Source organism: Leguminivora glycinivorella, chromosome 1 (assembly GCF_023078275.1).
Source record: "Leguminivora glycinivorella isolate SPB_JAAS2020 chromosome 1, LegGlyc_1.1, whole genome shotgun sequence".
NCBI classification, from domain to species: domain Eukaryota; kingdom Metazoa; phylum Arthropoda; class Insecta; order Lepidoptera; family Tortricidae; genus Leguminivora; species Leguminivora glycinivorella.
The window spans coordinates 24,394,962-24,415,881 of record NC_062971.1 but is presented as its reverse complement, the minus strand read 5'-3'; the positions used below and the strand labels follow the sequence as shown (position 1 = coordinate 24,415,881).

The window sequence follows — 20,920 nt, the reverse complement described above, 5'->3', positions numbered from 1 at the left end:
TAACGTACTATGTTAAATATTTTAATTGTAAACAACGGCTGCTATCCCTTCTTATCCGCTGCATACATTAAAGAAGAATCAGCCACTTTGCCCTTTGCAGCAGTCATTAATTATCCAAATTTGTCAATCAAATTGGCAAACAACACAAAGTGAATATTATATTTGTCGAGGAAACCTTAAAACGTAAAATACGCCATTGTCAATAGGATGACTTAATTATATACCTAGTGTCGACGATTAACGTGCCTATTTATGTGTGAGCACAGAACCAAAGGGGATATAAGGGATCACTGAACAGACTCGGTTGAACAGATCCGCTGACTACCGTAAGCGTAATCTCGCATTAAGCTGCAACACCAAAACAAAATATATGAGCGGTGTGCAGAAGTGAAGTCAGTGAAGATGCAGCTAACTCACTGTTTCAAAGTATCCTATTTTTGGTTGATATTAGGTGGAGTTTGGTATCCTCGATCTCTAGATAATACTCGTATGCTATATGCAGTTAATATTTACAGAGTATTTGGAACAATATTTATTAATGTCGGGATGTTAGCTATTCAGTTCATATATTTTTTTACGGTAAGTTAATTAATAAATGATAAGGAATTAGGCACTCCAGCAATTTATTTATTTTTTACGTCGATAATTATTTTATTAAAATAAATATTATTTTTTTCAAGGGTCTGGAATATTGGAATTTATAAAACTTTAAAAGGGATAAATTACGATGTTCTTTATTTTTAGGTAGTTGGAAAGGACTTGGACAAAACCGTTGACGCCACAGCCCTGTTTACATTTGTGGGATACCTGTACAAAGCACTAACTATAATTAAAAATCGACAAAGAATCAACAAGCTTCTAGATATAGTTGATAGTAAGTAAATATACATATATTTGTAATTTATAATTATAGATGATAGATGGTAAAGTTTCAGAACGATAAATAAATAAATAAATGGTCCTCGATATTTTTATTTTGAGTGGGACAATAACCACCTACTTGTTAAAAAACTCTTCATATAGCTGTATTATATATTCTCGAAAATTTCTAAAATCAAAAGATCAGTCATCCACTATTTTTTAAAGTTTTAGAAAATTCAGAATAATGTAAGATTTACATACAAGTTTTTAAACTAATATTTATTGTGTAATTTAACCTATTCAATATTTAACAATTTCAGATGAAACCGATAAGGACGATTTGTTACGAAATATGGCGGCAAATATAAACTTTGTGTCTTACTTGTACAATGGGTGGGCTTGCCTGACGGCGATTATGTGGAACTTAATTCCATTTACAAAAGCTACGCTCACTTTACCATTTTACTACCCCGATTTGCCACCTTCATCTCCTTGGTGAGTGCTTCTTCGCCTTCTTAGTATATTTGTTTCGGATATATTTGAATTCGTACCTTACAAAACGGGCATTTTCGCAAAAAAAAAAATTCAAAAACTTTTCTTTCGAAAATAGGTAAATGTTTTTCCTACTCAGAATCACGAGCCCTTTCGACCCTACTAGGTGAAAAACCGGCCAAGAGCGTGTCGGGCCACGCTCAGTGTAGGGTTCCGTAGTTTTCCGTATTTTTCTCAAAAACTACTGAACCTATCAAGTTCAAAACAATTTTCCTAGAAAGTCTTTATAAAGTTCTACTTTTGTGATTTTTTTCATATTTTTTAAACATATGGTTCAAAGGTTAGAGGGGGGGGGGGGGGGACGCACTTTTTTTTCCTTTAGAAGCGATTATTTCCGAAAATATTAATATTATCAAAAAACTATCTCAGTAAACCCTTATTCATTTTTAAATACCTATCCAACAATATATCACACGTTGGGGTTGGAATGAAAAAAAATATCAGCCCCCACTTTACATGTAGGGGGGGTACCCTAATAAAACATTTATTTCCATTTTTTATTTTTGCACTTTGTTGGCGTGATTGATATACATATTGATACCAAATTTCAGCTTTCTAGTGCTAACGGTTACTGAGTTTATCCGCGGACGGACGGACGGACGGACGGACGGACGGACGGACGGACAGACAGACATGGCGAAACTATAAGGGTTCCTAGTTTACTACGGAACCCTAAAAAAGCGTCCCAAATGTTTCAAACATTTTGTTCAGCGGTTACAAGGTGGCGGTGAAAGCATGCAAAATAATAGAAAATTTTGTGAACATTTTTTTCTTTCTTGTTTACCTACCTTAGAAAATAGTTAATTGTTTTACAAGGGGGCAAAGTAGTTATTTAACCGCACGTGCCAATATTGATACCAGAGCAAGCGAAAGATTCCAACATTGAACCGCGAGCGTAGCGAGGCACGAAGGTTAAACAAACTTTGCCACCGAGTGAAACACAAAATTTTTCACCACACCAACACGAACAAAATACTGACTATAAAACATCAAAATAAATGAAATCCATCAATTTATTCAATATTTATGATTTAAAATCATCATTTATAGGTAAAATCTAGCAGCCAGATTAAGACATCGAGTTAAAGTTTGTATGAAATTACTTTGCCCCATTGGATAAAATGCAATTTTGCTATCTGTTTTCGAATAGCAAAGAAAGCCTTTACCAGTTGGTGTGGTGAAATAGTTATTTGTTATACAAGGGGGCAAAGTTGTATTTTAACGCCGAGTGTGGAATTGAAATCGAGCAAGTGAAAGGACTCTATAGTTGAACCACGAGCGAAGCGAGTGGTTCGAGAATAGAATCCTGAACTTGCGAGTTTTTTAACACACGAGAAGTAAAATACATTTGCACCCGAGTGTAACACAAAACTTTTCCCCTCAGTATAGCGAGGAAACTACAACGCAAATAATCCGTTTATCACTGCTTCCAGTAGTTCCACAGATGGTAAATCATGTTTATTACTAGATTCACCTACTTTTATCAATTTGAAAGCAGTTAATTTGACTTTATTCAAGGTCAAATTACTTTACCCACTAGTGGATAAAATGCGTTTTTACCCGCTGGTATTAAAAACACGTGTTTCCGAGCTAGTGAGGGGAAAAGACTATTATGGGTTCCCTCTCCTAAACTCTCCTTTCAGGACTCTTCTATTTCTATATTTGATGACTCTATATTTTATCACATTATGAATTAGCATTTTTTTTTTGTGTCAATGAACATATTATTCACCAAATATTCAATTATTCATATGATTTCCAGGTTTGTTAGATGGTATATCTATCAAGCTACAATACTAATAATCAACGGGGTAGCCCAAACGAGCGCAGATCATCTGTTCGGAGGTCTAATGGCATTCGCGGCGACTCAGCTAAAACTACTTCAACACAAACTCGAGGCTATCGGAACTAAAACCCACGACACAATGGAAATAGGTATGGTAAACTCGTACGCTCCAATTTTGCAGCTGGCTTAGCCAAGGTAGTCACTATCACTTGCTCTACCATAAGGATAACTACTTAATCGTTTCGTGTATCTTCACTCTTCCATCAGTGCGACAGTGACGTTGCGCATCCTTTACTACGGAGAGTAAGCTATGCGCTCAGACTTCGCGCCTCAGGAATGCATTGTTAAAATATTTCGGTTTACTGTTACACCGTGCGTAGCCTATGCAATTGCCAATTACCTACTTGTATGTTAATGATCCTGTAGGAACAACAAGTCAAAGAGAGAAACTGGAGAGAAAGAGAGACTTTTCTACAGCTGAAGGAGAACAGGAAGAGTACGAGGAAACGATTGCATGTGTTGAATATCACTTAAGAATAATATGGTAAATAATTTTATGTTTAAATATCCTAACTTTAGTTCGTTTACCATGCACTTATGACCAGTTATGTATTTTGTTTGACTACGGTGATTAAATGTTTTTATTATTTATAGTTCTATAGTATGTTATTTTTATAGTTCTTGCCGGCTCTACATGTGGCAAATGCCGGGTTGCCGGGATTATTATTTATTTATTTATTTACCTAAACACCACAAATTACATATAATATCTTTAAAAAGCATCGCTAAACCAGCGAGGTTTGTCCCGATACTCCATAACGCAGAGAGGATGATAATTATTGATAACACAATATAAACGACTCGGAGGAACTGACATCATAGGGATAATGAAATATGTGGCTTTCCATGACAGAAGGGCCCTCATCATGATCCAAGTGCAATAAGCAGGAATGTAATTGGAACTATACGAAAAGTCATGTATAACCGGCAATTACACTGAGTCGTTCACCGCATGAGAACAATGTCAGTTGCCTGGCACCTCAAACTTTCCAGTAGATGAACTACCAGTGTAATCTTCGCATAATTTGTTTTTGTAGGTTCGTCAACGAACTAACGGACATCTTTGGTGGTGCCGCGTTTGGACAATTTCTATTGGCTGCACCGCTGATCTGCTTATCGATGTTTATTATTATGACCGTAAGATATTTTTTACGTAACTTTCAAGTAAATATTTAATAATATCGGTATACTGATAATACAATGGTGAAAATAAGTGCCTTTTGTATACCACTCTACCACAAAGGTACGGTCAACCATATTGAATCCTAGGCCACTCTAGAACCCTGTCTCATTTAAACCGTGTTCTATTCGCCATAAGAAGTCACATTGACGTTTACTGTGCAAAGGTTCTACAGTGGCCTAGGATTCAAATTGGTTGACTGTACATAGTTGAAATACAATTAATACTTAAGGTCAGTGTGGGGAAGACCGTCTACCCGGAAAGACCGTCTATTGACTATAACTTTTGTGTTTATATATCTACGCCTCTCACACCTCCGAAGGTATACTAGTTTTTCATCCTCAAGCCATTGGTCTTCTATACATATCCCTAGGACGAACACTAGTTTACAATAGTCTTGATTTGTGTTTCGAACTCGAACACCGAGTTCAACATGGTTCCGCAAAAATTCAAATAAAATAGAAGCAGTCGGAATATTTGTATATTGTATATGTAACGTAGTCATTTAATAACCGTTCTTTCTGACTAATACTATTAATCTACTGAAAACGCGCTCAATTTCTAGTTTTATGTTCTGAAATATGTAACTTAGAAATTGTGACTACTCAGAAAGTCCGGCATAAAAGAGAAAGGCAAGACCGGCATATGATAAACAAGAAGTTGCAAACCTTTTTTAGGCTTTATTGGAAATAAGTCGAGTGTAAACGATATCAATATATAAGTACGTTTTTGGCTTATGATAGTTGTACCGATTTTGATTTTAACTTCGAAATACAGTTTTGGTAATGATTCGTATGGTGTTACTAAAATCATTCGAAAGTATTAAGTAAAAATAAAATATAATTACCTACGTGATATGGTTGGGAAGAATGATAAGAGGTGAACAGAAGTAAGCCTACACTGCATTATTCATCATCATATTTAAGTAGGTAGAATTATCATAACTTTGACACAAAAATCGTCATGGGTGACATCAAATATGTTTTCGGGGGTGCTGATTTAAAAATTAAACACCACTTTGGAATCTGATATTGCTGACTGTAACTTTGACACAAAAGTGGTCATGGGTGTGGTCAAACAGGTTCTCGGGGGTGCTGATTCCAATAACCATTACAGTCAAAAAACTGTTTGATGACACCCATGAAAACTTTTAAGTCAATTTGACAGTCAACTATGTCAAATTCTAAATTGATCATTAATTTAATAATCCACACCAGACGACTTTTGTGTCAAAGTGACAGTCAGCAATGTCAGATTTAAAATTAGTTATTAATTTTGGAATCAGTACCCCCGAAAACCTATCTGACGACACCTATTACGACTTTTGCGTCGAAGTGACAGTCAGCAATGTCAGATTCCAGATTGTTTATTAATTTTGAAATCAGCACCTCCGAAAACTTATTTGACAACCATGACGACTTTTATGTCAAAGTGACAGTCAGTAATATCAGATTCCAAATTGGTCATTAATGTTGAAATCAGCACCCCTGAAAACATATTTGATTATGTCTGGGACATTGCTAAGAACTGTTACCAAACTATTTCACGTACCTAATATCCTATTACCTTTACTTAACAACCAAGTTTCAAAAACAAATAAGTAGCTAGTTGGATTTATATGAGCCTGTAATATCGTGACTAAATTGGACCTGAAAAGAAAAGGTTATGAATCCCATCTACGGGACATATGCCGGTCTTGCCTTATAAATGGAAAAATGCTTATATGTTTAAAATTTCAACGTTATTTTATTAATTATCTAGCATATTCTGCCCTGTTATTACGTACAATAACAATGATCATGGTTTTAGAACCTAGTCTCATATGAAATTACGGGACAACAAGCACTAGACGGTCTTCCCGTGCTCACCGCGGGGGGACGGTCAACCCGCCGAGCCTTAAAAAAACTGATTTTTATCACATAAAATTACCATATTTCGCCAAAATATTATAAAAGCTTTGTAAAATATAATATTTGCTATCCCATAGGACCATGCGCATTACGCCAGACTAAATTCATTATAGAGTTTTATCCACTCAAACTTTATTTCAAATAAACTATGCCGGTCTTGCCCGCACTGACCTTAGACCTCACCACGAAATTAGGTTGTTTTATGTTTGTATGTACGGAAACAAACTTGTATCACATCAGCATTTATATTTCGCCAATGCTGTGGACAATAATGAATGTAGGCATTTATTATCTATTTATTTACAGAGCAGTGATGCGACAGAGATAATAACGAGGATTTTATATTTTGGATGCCTCTCAGGACAACTTTTTATTTATTGTTTCTGTGGGAATCTAATAAAAACTCAGGTAAGTCAGAATGTTATTTTATGATTTATTGAATTGCCAAACAAAAATGTAAAGAGTAAATCAAATATATTGAACCATCCTTTAGGAATACTGAGTGTTCATAGCGAGTTAAAAAGTAAAATAAAACAAATGCACGTTTTGCATATTGTTTTTGTTACTTATTTATCTACATTATTTTTCGCCAAATTATGTACACTCATGAACTTTAATTGTTGAGCCATTTAGAGGCCACAATCATTTTGCTATGTCATAGTTAAGCTATGGCGTGTCCAGCCGGCGTATCATGCTGCCAATTTTATCACTTATCCACGTGGATAAAGCATCCGTCACGCTTTAGCAAGTACGTCAGTGTGAGAGTGACAGATGTCTTATCCACGTGGATAAGTGATAAAATTGGCAGCATGATACGCCGGCAGTATAAAATGAGCTAGAAGTGGATAAACAATTAAAGTTCGTGACTGTACCTCTTCCTATAAAGTTAATAACTCTTTGTTGTTTGAGACATGCCATTACTTGTTACAAATTATATCAGTCTTATTTTAACCCCGGTCTGTCTGTGTGTGTGTCTGTCTGTGGCATCGTAGCTCCCGAACGGATGAACCGATTTGGATTTAGTTTTTTTTTTGTCGGAAAGCTGAGTAAGTCGGGAGTGATGTTCTTAGCCATGTTTCATGAAAATCGGTCTACTATGTCGCGGTCGGAAGTTTTTTCAAAATTTTAATATAAATTGTAGTGTTTAACTTATTATGATTTACTCACTAAATATTTTCCAAATGGCCAAGTTTTGGAATGATTTACTTGTTCTTATAGAAATTATACTATTAATATAGTTAGTACATCGTCTGGAGAGTCTATCATGCATATGTGACAGAGCAGAAGGTACTCATATTGAAACTGAGGAATTCGTAGCACGTCCTTGCATTTTATCAGGAGTAATGCCTCGTAGCACGTAGCGCTTATGCTACGAAAAATAATAGATTTACAAACGCCTCATAAAATATCACCTAAAATGCTCATGTATCATACATCATACGAGTAAAATATGCTGTTGAATTATCCTAATTAATCATCAACTTCCTAGGTTTGTGAAAAGGTTTAAATAAAACAGCACGTAATCCACGCTAGCAACCAGTCAATTTTATTCCTTAACTACCAGATTTGCTAATTGAAAAGCATGCCTAATGCTTACCAGAAAACTTTTTTCACAGTCAACGTCAAAAGTGACTTCTATGGCCAATAATGCACGGTGTCAATGAGACAAGGTTCTATTGTGGCCTGGGCATTTTCGCGAAAAAAGATTAAAAACATTTTTTTTCCAAAATAGGTAAATTTAATGTTTTTTTCTACTCACGAGACCTTTCGACACTTGGAAAGTTTGCAAAATAATAGACCATTTTTTTGTCTCTTGTTTTTTGTCCTGAATCGAAAGCGCTCGTGATTCTGAGTAGGAAAAACATAAAATTTACCTACCTTAGAAAAAATCTTTTTGGTGATTGTTCTCGCGAAAATGCGCCTATGATTCAAATTGGTTTCAACGTACTATTTCAACTAATAAAATAACTTTATCTTTTGTAATAAGAGCGACCTCGTGGCAACAGCAGCGTACAATAGTGATTGGACGTCCACATCTGTGCGTACCCAGAAAGCTCTCCACCTACTCGTTATCAGGGGCCAGAAAACTATCTCTGTGGTGGCAGGCAATCTATTCGAACTATCTCTGGTCACATTTGGCGCGGTAAGTTCACTAATGAAATACGTAAAATACGTTGTTCTTGGCCTGTTTTACTATACAGGGTGTTTGGTTGATGTATTTAATGGAATTATGAGTATATAGAGATAGATGGAGCGTGCTGCTAGACGTTGTATATGCCTCCATCTATCCCTTATATTATTGTTTATGTAGGTATGCCGGTTCACTATTGTCTCGCAGAAACTTTTTTCGCATATATTTGTTTCGTATAATAATTATTGGTAGAAGTCACATATGGCAGAAACACCTAACGCAGAATATGCTTTGGCATTAATCATTTCGCAGGTTTTTATAATTCCGAATCGTATGTTGGCATAATGTTGATGAGCATAATAGTCTTATAGACGAATGGTACTTTCGCAGATAATATTTTTGTATAATATTTAGGCGGCATAAAATTATCCTTCTCCTTCCAATTAGCTCTTTGATAGCGAATCGGTTGTATTTATATTGGGGTGCAAGATACCTAACACTCCTCCTCACTTCGCTCGTCGTCGCACCTAACGGTGGCTCTGAGACAGTATTTCATTTTTGTTAGCGTGTCATAATTCTGCTGTCGTAATAGTATGTTCTACGATTATTATGGTACATAAAATGATGCTAAATTAAATTCGACCAAAGTAGTGTTCTGCAAACCAATATTTTACCAAATGTGTGGTATGCGTGGTAGTAATAATGCCAACTAAGTTTTCTGCAAAATTTCTATTCAACCGAAAGTGCTTCTACGAAACATGTTGTGCGAAGTGTGTTTCTGACCAAAATTATTGTGCCAGATGAGGGTAACCCAGATATACCCCTTGCACTTATTTACCGGAAACCGTGTTTACAAGTATTCTTAATTTAATTTTTCTTGGTTTCAGTTATTAAAGTCATCATATTCGCTTTTCGCAGTTTTGAGTAAACAGCGCGATGAATAAGATAATAAATATGTATTCGTAAATTATCCCTACCCTTGGGAAAGTAGTGTAAACTAGTTATAGCACTTGTAGCAGTTAGTTTGCGTAAGTACTTATTAAATACCGTAATGTGGTTTGTTTATATTTATTTATATACCTATTACCTAATGATACTGACTACAGAGTATAGTAACAACAAATCGTTTTGTCGTTTAAAGAGCAAAAAACTTAAGTGGTTAAGGAAAATAGCCTATTATTGACTAAATAATGGAGTAATAAACAAAGATAAGATTTTTTGCGTCATAATATCTGCATGTTATTGCTTGTTTTATCGCGATTTACTTTATCTAAGAAGAGGTCGAGCAGGAGTTCATCAACTATCTTTGCTTTTCCGTGAGTACTATTATCATTAATTGATAACATGTATCATTTGCTTATTAGAAGTGAAATACGTATTAAAAATATGGAGCTCGATTTTTATGATGTCAGCTTTCTGCTTCGTCTATATATATATTTACAGAAACTTAATCCTCCCTTGTTCATCAGGAGAGTTAAACAGTATACAGATTAGAGATGGGCCGAATATTCGGTAAATATTCGGTATTCGGCAAGTTTTTCAATGTTCGTATTCGGCCGAATAATTCGGTTGCATTGCCGAATATTTACCGAATAAACAAAGTACATAACTAATGAAGATCTTACGTATTCCGTTGGATAATAAATAAGCTCCTATTTTAGTAGCTTTCTAAGGAACGACTAAAAGGAGATAATTAATTACCTATGCGTCAAAATGTAAATACAATTGTTTTGTAAAAAAGTTAAAAAAACTGTAGTTTAAGAGTTGAGAAGAGTTCAGAGTTGTTTTACTAAGTAGTTATCCACTAAATCATAAGAACATAGTTGTAGTAAAATATGTAACCATTATCAATAATTTAATAGCTTTAATCTTAACATCCGCTTTAGAAATATGGCGTAACCGAATATTCGGCCGAATGTTCGGTTCGGTAAGAGCTGAACCGAATGTTCGGCCGAATTTCGTATTCGACAAAGTTCATATTCAGCCCATCTCTAATACAGATGTACCTAATAGTGCGAAAAGGGTTTCCTTGATCGTATTTTTCCGGAAACGTTCGTCATGCTAGTTCAGTCAATGTCAGTACATCTTGTACTGAGACTGACTGAAATAGCATGACACGTTCGTACGTTTCAGTAACAGTACGAAGGCAAATCTTTTCGCACTACAATCTGTACCTAGATATTGCATTGGGATAATAGCATCTAATATATTACCTATGTTGTAGTGTTCGTTACGATGTAACATTGTAGATATGTATTGTAAAATACCTACTTATAACTCATATGCATGCAGTAGCAGGTTTTGAAACTTTTTGTTCTGAATACTGCAAATGGAACTTTACCCATTATCTCGCGTATGTTACACTAGTAACATAGAAACATTTCACAGAAATGAATGCTACAGGCGCGCATACTTTAAAAAACTTCCACTCTATAAAATGGAATGCAAAGTTCGATCAATATTCAATATATCGATCAACATATGCGCTGAGCTGTTGAAAATTACAATTTTTAATTAGAGTGGGCCTAAGAGGGAATTGTGTCAACGGGGTGTACTCGATGACCCGCGACCCAATCTAGGTCATACGGTCCATCGCACAGATTGCAATACGTTTTCGTTATTTTGAACGCACGGAGTAGTTTGTGCTTGACACTCGATGGGGTGGAGCAGTGTAAGTTATCTTGTTTGTAATTTTATGGTGTAGGTATGGCGTTAAATATGATCGTTTTTCAAATTAATAAATCGTGGATAATCATTTGTCTCTATCACTTCTTTTGACATTTAATGTTGGGTAGAAAGAGACAGTTTTAGTTTGCAAAATTATTCTAATGTTGCTTTTCTTTGAGTATGCGTCATTAAAGAACATAATACACATAAATGTGATCGCCATCGATTACTGAAGAAGAAAAACTGGTTCCTGCTTACCGATTAAATTTCGCCGTAGTGGTGCTAATCATTTATTATGTAAGACATTTTGCCAGGACTTTAAACTCAATATTTATGATTGCTATTCGATATAGTCATTTTATTATATGTACTGAAGGTAGCTTTAGAAGATACATTAGAAACCGTCATGATACCGTACCAAAACTAAACAATCGATAATACCTACTGTATAACAAACGCGATAATATAAGTATGCACGCACGCAACGCAATCATAAAACACATGCGTCGGTAGATGCAATCATTACGTACGTAGCACGCAGAGAAGCCGCATTATACCTACCAACATACCTACTCGTATGTGAGCAGCTGCAATCAAGTACACCAGGGCAAGGTTAATCCAATGTTGCTGTTATAAACAGAACATATCCTTATTCTCTGTACTAGAGATCTTAACTACTAGAGTAATTATTAGAGATATGTAGGATTTCAAAACAATCAAGCAATCACGTCCACTGTGTGTTTATATAAGTTTTGTGTGTCTTACATAGGCACAATACAATAAAATTAATTATTGTCATAGGCACCTAAGTATTTATTAATAGTCCCTTCATTTAAATTAAGTATATTCTTTCAATTACTATTATTACTAAAGTATTAAATATCATGCGCGCGCAATTACTTATGTACAATCAATTATTATTTTGTTTGTATTATTACATTACAGTACATTATATTTAGTTCATCTTGATATCAAAATACGAAGAGCCTAACTTGTAAGGTCGATACCTAATACTTTTACCGCTTATACATTTTTAAATAAATGTTTTGTTAGGCCCAATTTAAAAATGTGCGACGTAAGAGTTTATGTAAGGTATTTGATACCGCGAGTAATAGTTATTTGTTATACAAGAGTGCAAAGTTGTATTTTAACGCCGAGTGTGGAATTGAAAAACGAGTAAGCGAAAGGATTCTATAGTTGAACCACGAGCGAAGCGAGTGGTTCTAGAATAGAATCCTGAGCTTGCGAGTTTTTCAATACACGAGAAGTAAAATACATTTGCACTCGTGTGTAACACAAAACTTTTCCCCTCACTATAGCGAGGAAAATACAACGCAAAAAACGCGTTTATCACTGCTTCCAGTAGTTCCACAGGTGGTAAAACATCTTCATCACTAGGTTAACCCACTTTTATCAATTTTAAAGCAGAAAATTTGCCTCTATTCAAGGTCAAATTACTTTATCCACTAGTGGATAAAATGCGTTTTTACCCGCTGGTATTAAAGGACAAAACACGTGTTTCCGAGCTAGTGAGGGGAAAATTAATAGACATGTTGTTATCGGGCCTTAATATACATAGTCATAGAAGTAGTACAAGACAAACAAGGTAAATAACTAAATAAATACCTAAATAAAGTAACTGTTAGTTACGTAATAGAGGAGACCGCGCAATCGAAACTGCTTCCAGTCCCATATCTAAATAAAAATATTTAAGTAATGTGTAGCACAATTGGTCTCATTATTGCCTACTATCTGACATCAATTCTAAATTGTACCACTCCTACATACTATAACGAGATCTAGATCTGGCTTATAGTGATAGTAATGGCTTTTAATTATTTTATTATATTGTATTTTAACTTAATTATTGTTTTTTGTATTTTTACACGTTCTATACATTGTATTGTCTTATTTTACTTCGATGTTTGTTTTTGTCATTCATATGGGTTTTTTGCCTGAATTAAAATTGATTTTTTTATTTTTATTTACCAACGATGAAGGTGGTTAAAAGTAATTTGGTCGTGATTTCCGCGGCGCCGGCGTTCAGTTAGTGATACTATGTAGTACCTACCAAGCCAAGGTCACAAATGTCACAATTGCAGTAAGCGTATCGTAGCATTCGTAGCTCTCCCCATCGCTATTCGTAGTAGCGCGATAGAGCCAGACTGCGTTTCGTTCGTAGCTCCAACAATTGTCACTTCGGCTAGGCCGACTGATATCGTTGCACTGGTTGTCGTTGTATCCATTCATTGCAGTCTAAATATAATGTGGATCAGATTTACAATGGCAGTGTCTCGGTCGGATCCAAGAGCATTCATGACGTGCGGTCACGCGTATTTAGATTATTTATAGATGCGTTATCGTTTTTCGATTCACTGGTTTCGATCGATTGGTCATGTGTAAGGATCGAGTCCCTTGTTTTTCTTTTCTTAGGCCTTTATGACAGTAGTAGTTTACATAAGTACCTACATGTATGTTAGCTGCTATATATAATATATACTATCGCCCTCAAATGTACCGCTAGGGAAAACCACGGAAAAACAGACTTGTGGGTAGGTACAGTACAAGCATATAAGTCTGTTTTTCCGTGGTTCTTCCCTAGCGGTACATTATCTCACAGGTTTAAAACGATTTGTAACAATTATTTTATCAGTTTGTCTACAGTTATTTACACTAGTTATTGATTTATGAACAAAACATTAGGTCTCAATTGAATGGTTTTTATTACGGAGAACTTTTTTCTGTCAGACGAAATGGATTACCTAGTCTAGGTACAAACACAAATCGCATAATACATGACGTATACAGATTGGCATATGCCCACCAATAGCCGATCATTGATAAAAGTAACACAAACCGTTATTGTAATCAAGAGCTCTGATGACAATATAATCTCATTTTAAAATCACTGGACCAAACAGTCGATTGAAAATGTGTATCAATATAAACTATAAATGCAATTGACGATCTTACCAATAATTACAATAATGTTTTAAAATTTTATTAGAGTGCTGCTATGCTAGTGTTACAGACACTAAAATACTTAAAGTAAAAGATTTATTGAAATAAATTACTGATCTTATGTGTACATGGCTGCCATGTTTCGAAGAGATTGAGCATTTCTTTTTTTTTGCCAATAAAAAAATTTTGATTGTTTTAGGGAATTTTAGGTGACTTGTACTCAGAATCACGAGTACTTTCAATCTCACTGGGAGACAAAAAGTGTCCCAGAATTTTCATATATTTTTGTTACTTTCCTCTTTTGTTACCCCATAGGTACAACATGTACGGAAAATGGTAACAAAATAAGAAAAAATCGTATGTGACAATTTTTTTAACTACTAGGATTGAAAAAGCTAAGTAATTCTGAGTAGAAATAGCGTTTTTTTTTTTCAAAAATATCACACTTCATAAAAGTGGCAAAAAAAAAAGCTCGATTACGGTTCGTTACAATCAAATTTTATACTACCATGTTCTTAGAATGTCGCAATGTTAAAACGGAAATGTTTAAAATTACAAAAATACCAATTTTCAGTACATTAAAATGCCAAAATGACATGGTCTAGTCTATTATATTCAATATATCCGAAATGTATTAGTTTCATAATATAATAAGGTACAGCGGGGCAATTTTGACTGGGGGGGGGGGGGGGGGGGGGGGGCAATGTTTACAATGTTTGCATTAGATATAATTTAGAGTGTCCACTATGGATCAGTTACATTGCCCCCCAGTCTACATTTACCCCGCTGTACCTAAACCACCTTTTTGTGTTTTATTATTAACTTTAGTATTAATTTAGTTAATTATAATACTAACTATTAATGAAAAACTGTAAGAATACAATTTTCATGGATACTTCTGCATTTTAGGCATTTTGAGAAAGTGAAGTTTTGGTTTTTAGGGTTCCGTAGTCAACTAGGAACCCTTATAGTTTCGCCATGTCTGTCTGTCCGTCCGTCCGTCCGTCCGTCCGTCCGTCCGCGGATAATCTCAGTAACCGTTAGTACTAGAAAGCTGAAATTTGGTACCAATATGTATTGGGACCGTGCACGACGACAACGCCAGTGACAGGTGACCATTATGGACAATGTTGTCGCCGCTGACAAGCGAGAAATAAGTAAACATTGTGAAAAAATTAATGAAATTTTGTGTTATTTTAATATATTAGACAATTTTGGACGATGGTGGTTATAACATTATCGCCAATTAAATTGTTGTTTCCAGTGAGAAATTAAATTAACAAACTGGTGACTAAAACGGGGTTTCGTGCCATCACTCACGAAATCATTTTCCAACCAGAGACGATAATAAATGCAAGAAATTGGTGCCAGCTGGGCATTTTCTAGAGATTGAAGACATTATTCCACCATTTGTACTTATGTGCAATAAAGTATAAATAAATCATTGGCTTTTGAAATTGTTGATCAGTTCACTGCTATATTACGTCATTTTCATAAGCTAATTGTAGGTATTATAAATGCCATTTACAGGGTACATGGTTTATTGTAAAATAAAAACAAACTCTTTAATAACTTTTAATTATAATATACATTACAAAAACTTGTTTCATTTACTTGAACCTATTTCTGAGCCCCACTGGAACATTATACACTAATGCATTCACTAGTGATAGATAACAATTATTAAACGACATCTTAATATTTCAATTGGCTCCATGCAGGTGCCTCTATATCAAGGCCAGGCCCCGTAGCCGAAAGGCATTCCTACGACGCGAAACGAAAACGAAACGCCGCGAAAAGTAGTCTGGCTCTGTCGCGCCAATACGCAACAGCGATAGAGACAGATATCTACGAGCGTTTCGTTTCGTGAGTGTTTGTGCCATTCGGTGCCACACTGTCTTACTCCTCGGATAAAAGTAAAGTGTTTGATAGTAAGTAGTTTACGTGTGCTTCGTGCAGCCGGCGTATCATGCTGCCAATTTTATCACTTATCCACGTGGATAAAGCATCCGTCACGCTTTAGCAAGTATGTCAGTGTGAGAGTGACAGATGTCTTATCCACGTGGATAAGTGATAAAATTGGCAGCATGATACGCCGGCTGGAGCAAAGTGGAGGACGACCAACAACGATATTGTTGGAGTGAGGGAAGTTACTCGACGCATTACTTAACAGATAAAACTATACAACACACTCGCACTGCGCACTGACACTTGTCACTTAACAGCCTGAGCGTTTAAACTTTAAATATTGTTTTTACTATTCACTTAACATCTGCACTAATCAGTAATCGTGGTTAAACGTGGTTTAAAAACAAATGTCTGTGCATGAGATCAGTTACCTTTGCAGTCTGCAACTACACTCTCAATATAACTCAAACACGTGAGTTATTTAACTCTGCAGAATTTTTCGTGATAATCTGAACTCTTTTTTTCTTCTGTTCCCCTTACGTTGTATCGCTATCACTTCCGATCTAAATACAAGGGGAAGAAAATTTATAGACCACCCTAATTTCAATAAAACAACGATAAATTATAGTGAAAAACGTTACAACACTTGCAAGTTACATACTCGTAGCTTAACATTTATTCGTACCTAAGTATATTTCTTTCCTGCCGGCGTATCATGCTGCCAATTTTATCACTTATCCACGTGGATAAGACATCTGTCACTCTCACACTGACATACTTGCTAAAGCGTGACGGATGCTTTATCCACGTGGATAAGTGATAAAATTGGCAGCATGATACGCCGGCTGTGGTAGAATGGGTACTTATGTTTTATATCTAGGTACCTAATATTAAGTATGTTTTGTTCTGTCAGAAATGTTGTCTAGGTGTTCGATAAACTATGATACCTAAACGTAAGTAAAACGCCTACTTACATGTGATTTACTTATTTGACATTATGATAATGATACCTAATGATGGTAGTATTTATTAGTCAACAGACAAGTAAAACCAATCAACATATAAATTATACATACAGTCGAACATAGAATCTTCCTCTTCTGAAGTCTATTAAAAAATGTACCAATCCTGACAGGCAAGTTTGACTTGCTTGATTTTGATTTATATATAAATCTGACTTCTCTCTGCGCGCCGTGGACTTTATCTAAATAAAGCATAGCAAGACGTATTAGATGCAGGCACAATATATGCACGTCTGCACATCTAGCTCTAGCCACCTTGAATTAACGCCGCTTCTGATCGATAGGCGTCGGTGCACACAACGACTTGCCTTTATCCTATGAAGCCGTTGTGTTATATGCAATATTATGCATCTAATTTTTGCACTGTTTTGTTTTACAGTAAAATATTCTATAGACAATAGGTACACTTCCTATCTAGCCAGGCATAGGGCAGCTTTCACACCACTGTGAAAGTAAGAAAATGAGTTCAGACTTTGAGAATTATTAACCCTTTTTGGGCATTTAGGTAGGCAAGCATGGTCGAGTATTAAACGATAATATCTGGGCGACCGAGCTTCGCTCGGTTCTATTTTAATATATCACGTCTTTAGATAAAAAAAAAAACTCTTATAAATACAAAAACAAAAAAAAGACAAAAAACAAAAACTTAATTTCTGGCCGGGATTCGAAACCCTGACACCTACGATCTATCTGCGTACATTAGACCGACCTCGTGCGACTGAGCTACGCGGAATCGATGCGCGCGCGGCGAAATTAAGGACCATATTTTACGTTTACAAATGCGAAAGAAAAACTCAAGAAAACTCGAAAATTCGCGTTTTCCGGGATCTAAGGCTACGCTAGATCGATTTTTCACCCCCGAAAACCCCCACAAAACAAATTTCAGCGAAATCGTTAGAGCGGTTTCCGAGATCGTCGGTATATATAAATAAATAAATAAATAAATAAATAAATAAATAAATAAATATACAAGAATTGCTCGTTTAATAATATAAGATAATATCAGGCCGTCCTTTTGGCATTATTTGTAAGTGTGATAGGGACGCACCAGTTCGATAAAATTTATCCAACTAGTGTGCTACGCCCGCATTTTATTAGGTATTGATTAACATAACACTAAATATCTGAAGACCGATCGATGAGATCCCGATCCGAATCATTTTTGATTTTTTACCATTCGATTTCGTGAATTTCGTATTCAATAATAAATATAATAAATAATCTCCACTACTTACTAGCGATTTAAATTCTAATGTAAAATACCTACCCTATAATGGACGGTGATGCCATTATGGACAAAAAAACATAAAAACCTTTAAAATAAGTATCTAAAATTAGTTTCTAAAAACTGACGGCAATGTACCATAAACTAGAGTTGTGGAGCTGTTTAATTTTGAAGTTTCAATTAATTCGGTTATTTCTGAAGGATTTGGCGGCAAGGTAAAATTCACCAGTTTACTGAAAAAAATATCAAGACGAATTCTTAGTAATGTTGCTAAGAGAGTTGAGTTGATGTATAAAATAATATAAAAATAATACTCGGTGAAAACTTGAATGAGTTTTACTTACTGCATTAAGCATAAGATAAGGTATAAATCATACTAGTTTGTTGCTCCAAAGATATAAAGAAATAGCGTTATTTTGCGAGTGTCCATTGCTGGAACCGAAAAACTGCGTACCTCCTAAGGACCGTATCGAAAAGAAAGTAGACAACTTTACGACTGCATATTTTTTCCCACGGACGTCGTAGACAAAAATAGGTTTTACTAAATTATAAACCTCTTTTTTGACTATTCTAAAATTAAAAATAAATTGGACATTCTATCATGTCTGTCAAAATGGGGAGGATTAAGTTAGAAGTGAGAAAAAATATATTGGACGATTGGTGCAAAAATAAAGGGTTAACTATAAGAAAGCTTGCTAAAAAGTACAATGTGAGCCCTGCAGGTGTACATAAATTAATAAATAAGTTTGGCACTACAGTAACTTTAGAAGATCTGCCAAAGTCTGATCGAAAACGAGGCCCTTCAGACCCGGAGTTACAGAGAAAAGTAGTTCAAATGTTCAATAGAAAACCAACTATGTCTATTCGGGATGCTGCTCGTAAGGCAAAAACATCCATAGGAATGATCCAGAGAATTAAAAAAAGGTGCAACCTGAAAACTTACAAAAAACAAAAACAGCCCAAACGTGACGAAAAACAGACAGTTGCCGTTCGAAAACGCACCAGAAAACTATATGATCAAGTTCTGACTAAAAAAGTGCAGTGTATCGTAATGGACGACGAAACTTATTGTAAATTTGATTACAAAACTCTACCTGGCCCACAATTTTTAACAGTCTCGGCAAATAAAAAGGTTTCTCAAAAAGATAAGTCGATCAGTGTGGAAAAATTTGGAAAGAAAATATTAATTTGGCAGGCGATTTGTCAGTGCGGGCTGAAATCTAAAGCTTATTTCGCGACGGGAACTATAAATACCCAAGTTTACCGTGAGGAATGCCTACAAAAAAGGTTATTGCCTTTTATCAAGAAGCATCGAATGCCTACATTATTTTGGCCAGACTTGGCCGCCTGTCATTACTCGAAAGTGACCAGCACGGGAAGCATGGTCGCGCGATAGACGATAAAATAGCAGGCCGTCCCTATCGCATTATTTGTAAGTGCGATAGGGACGGCCTGATATTTTATCGTCTATCGCGCGACCATGCTTCCCGCTTCCCGTGCTGAGAGTGGTATAAGGCCAATAAGGTAGATATTGTAGAGAAAGACATGAACCCGCCTAATTGTCCAGAAGTCCGCCCTATCGAGAGGTATTGGGCCCTTATGAAAAGGCATCTTCAAAAAAATGCCAAGGCTGCAACTTTCCTTGCTGACTTTAAAAAAAAAGTGGAATAAGGCTTCTGAAAACGTGACCAAGAAAGTCGTCCAAAACCTGATGCAGAACATTAAAAGAAAAGTCAGATTGCAAGCAAAGTAGGGTTGTTAAAAATTGTTTATCTCAAAAGCGATAGTTTTTATGTTATATATTTCTATTTACTTTTGTTATTTTTCAAAAACACGATTTAATTAAATAGTTTTTTGACTTAGTCGTTGTCTACTTTCTTTTCGATACGGTCCTTATGATGGACAAGGAACAATTTACAAAACCAAAATTTACAAGAAAAAATCCTATGTTAAAATAACCCAAACTAATTTTATTTATGGTACATAAAATTGATTCATTCGGTATCAGTTGGCTTTAAAAGTAAAATTTTAAACTTATTTCACTGTCCATAATTGGGGATCCATTACTGGGGAACTGCCGTCCATAATTGGAGAAAAAACACCTAGTTTTAATTTGTTGACTATGAAGAAACCAATAGGAGTATCTATTCTGCAATAGGCTTGAAATGTAAAAGAAGGATAGGACATTCAAGATTTAACACGCTTAGCGGTAGAATTTTTACATTTATCAGTTAAATATCAAAAACAGGCGAAATTTTTTCTTAAACTGTCCATGATTGGGTTCGTTACCTTACTAACAAAATCGAAAACGAGTGGTCATTGCCACTAGATTTGAAATTACTAGGCATCCGTTTTCAAATAGTATTTTATACAATCGTGATATAATACAAAGCTTTTCAGTCGAGTACTATGTTTAGGCCACGAAGCTTGCTGAGTGGCCTAATAGTAAGGTACGAGAGTGAAAAGCTTAATTATATCACTATTGTAAGTATACAATACTTTTTCTACGAGTCATCATCAATGGACAGAAATATGATCATTCATGCAAGTTAAAATTAATGTTAATAGCGTCGTTCACCGTTGTATCAACATCGAATTACCTAGCAACCAATTGTTTGTAATAACCGTCTCTGATTGGCCGATAACGCGACAGATAA

General features: G+C 35.4%; 2 protein-coding genes across 6 annotated transcripts in view; one reads left to right on the top strand and one right to left on the bottom strand.

Annotated features, from left to right (window-relative positions):
- The window catches only part of LOC125241778 (disks large 1 tumor suppressor protein), a 64,091-nt gene that overhangs the window by 40,461 nt on the left and 2,710 nt on the right, over positions 1-20,920 (bottom strand). The window contains exon 1 of one of the 5 annotated variants that reach the window (XM_048150703.1): positions 17,093-17,117. The exons of the other annotated variants lie outside the window; for them this stretch is intronic. Within the exon in view, the coding sequence (XP_048006660.1) occupies positions 17,093-17,102 (10 nt within the window). The 5' untranslated portion in view covers positions 17,103-17,117. Of the gene's footprint in view, positions 1-17,092; positions 17,118-20,920 lie in introns of those variants that run through there. 5 annotated transcript variants of the gene reach the window in all.
- On the top strand, positions 79-9,508 carry LOC125242219 (odorant receptor Or1-like). The gene is made up of 9 exons (XM_048150954.1): positions 79-579; positions 745-874; positions 1,182-1,356; positions 3,176-3,348; positions 3,626-3,743; positions 4,297-4,396; positions 6,656-6,757; positions 8,337-8,492; positions 9,368-9,508. The coding sequence occupies exons 1-9, from the start codon at positions 403-405 to the stop codon at positions 9,422-9,424; spliced, it is 1,188 nt and encodes a 395-aa protein (XP_048006911.1). The 5' UTR covers positions 79-402; the 3' UTR covers positions 9,425-9,508.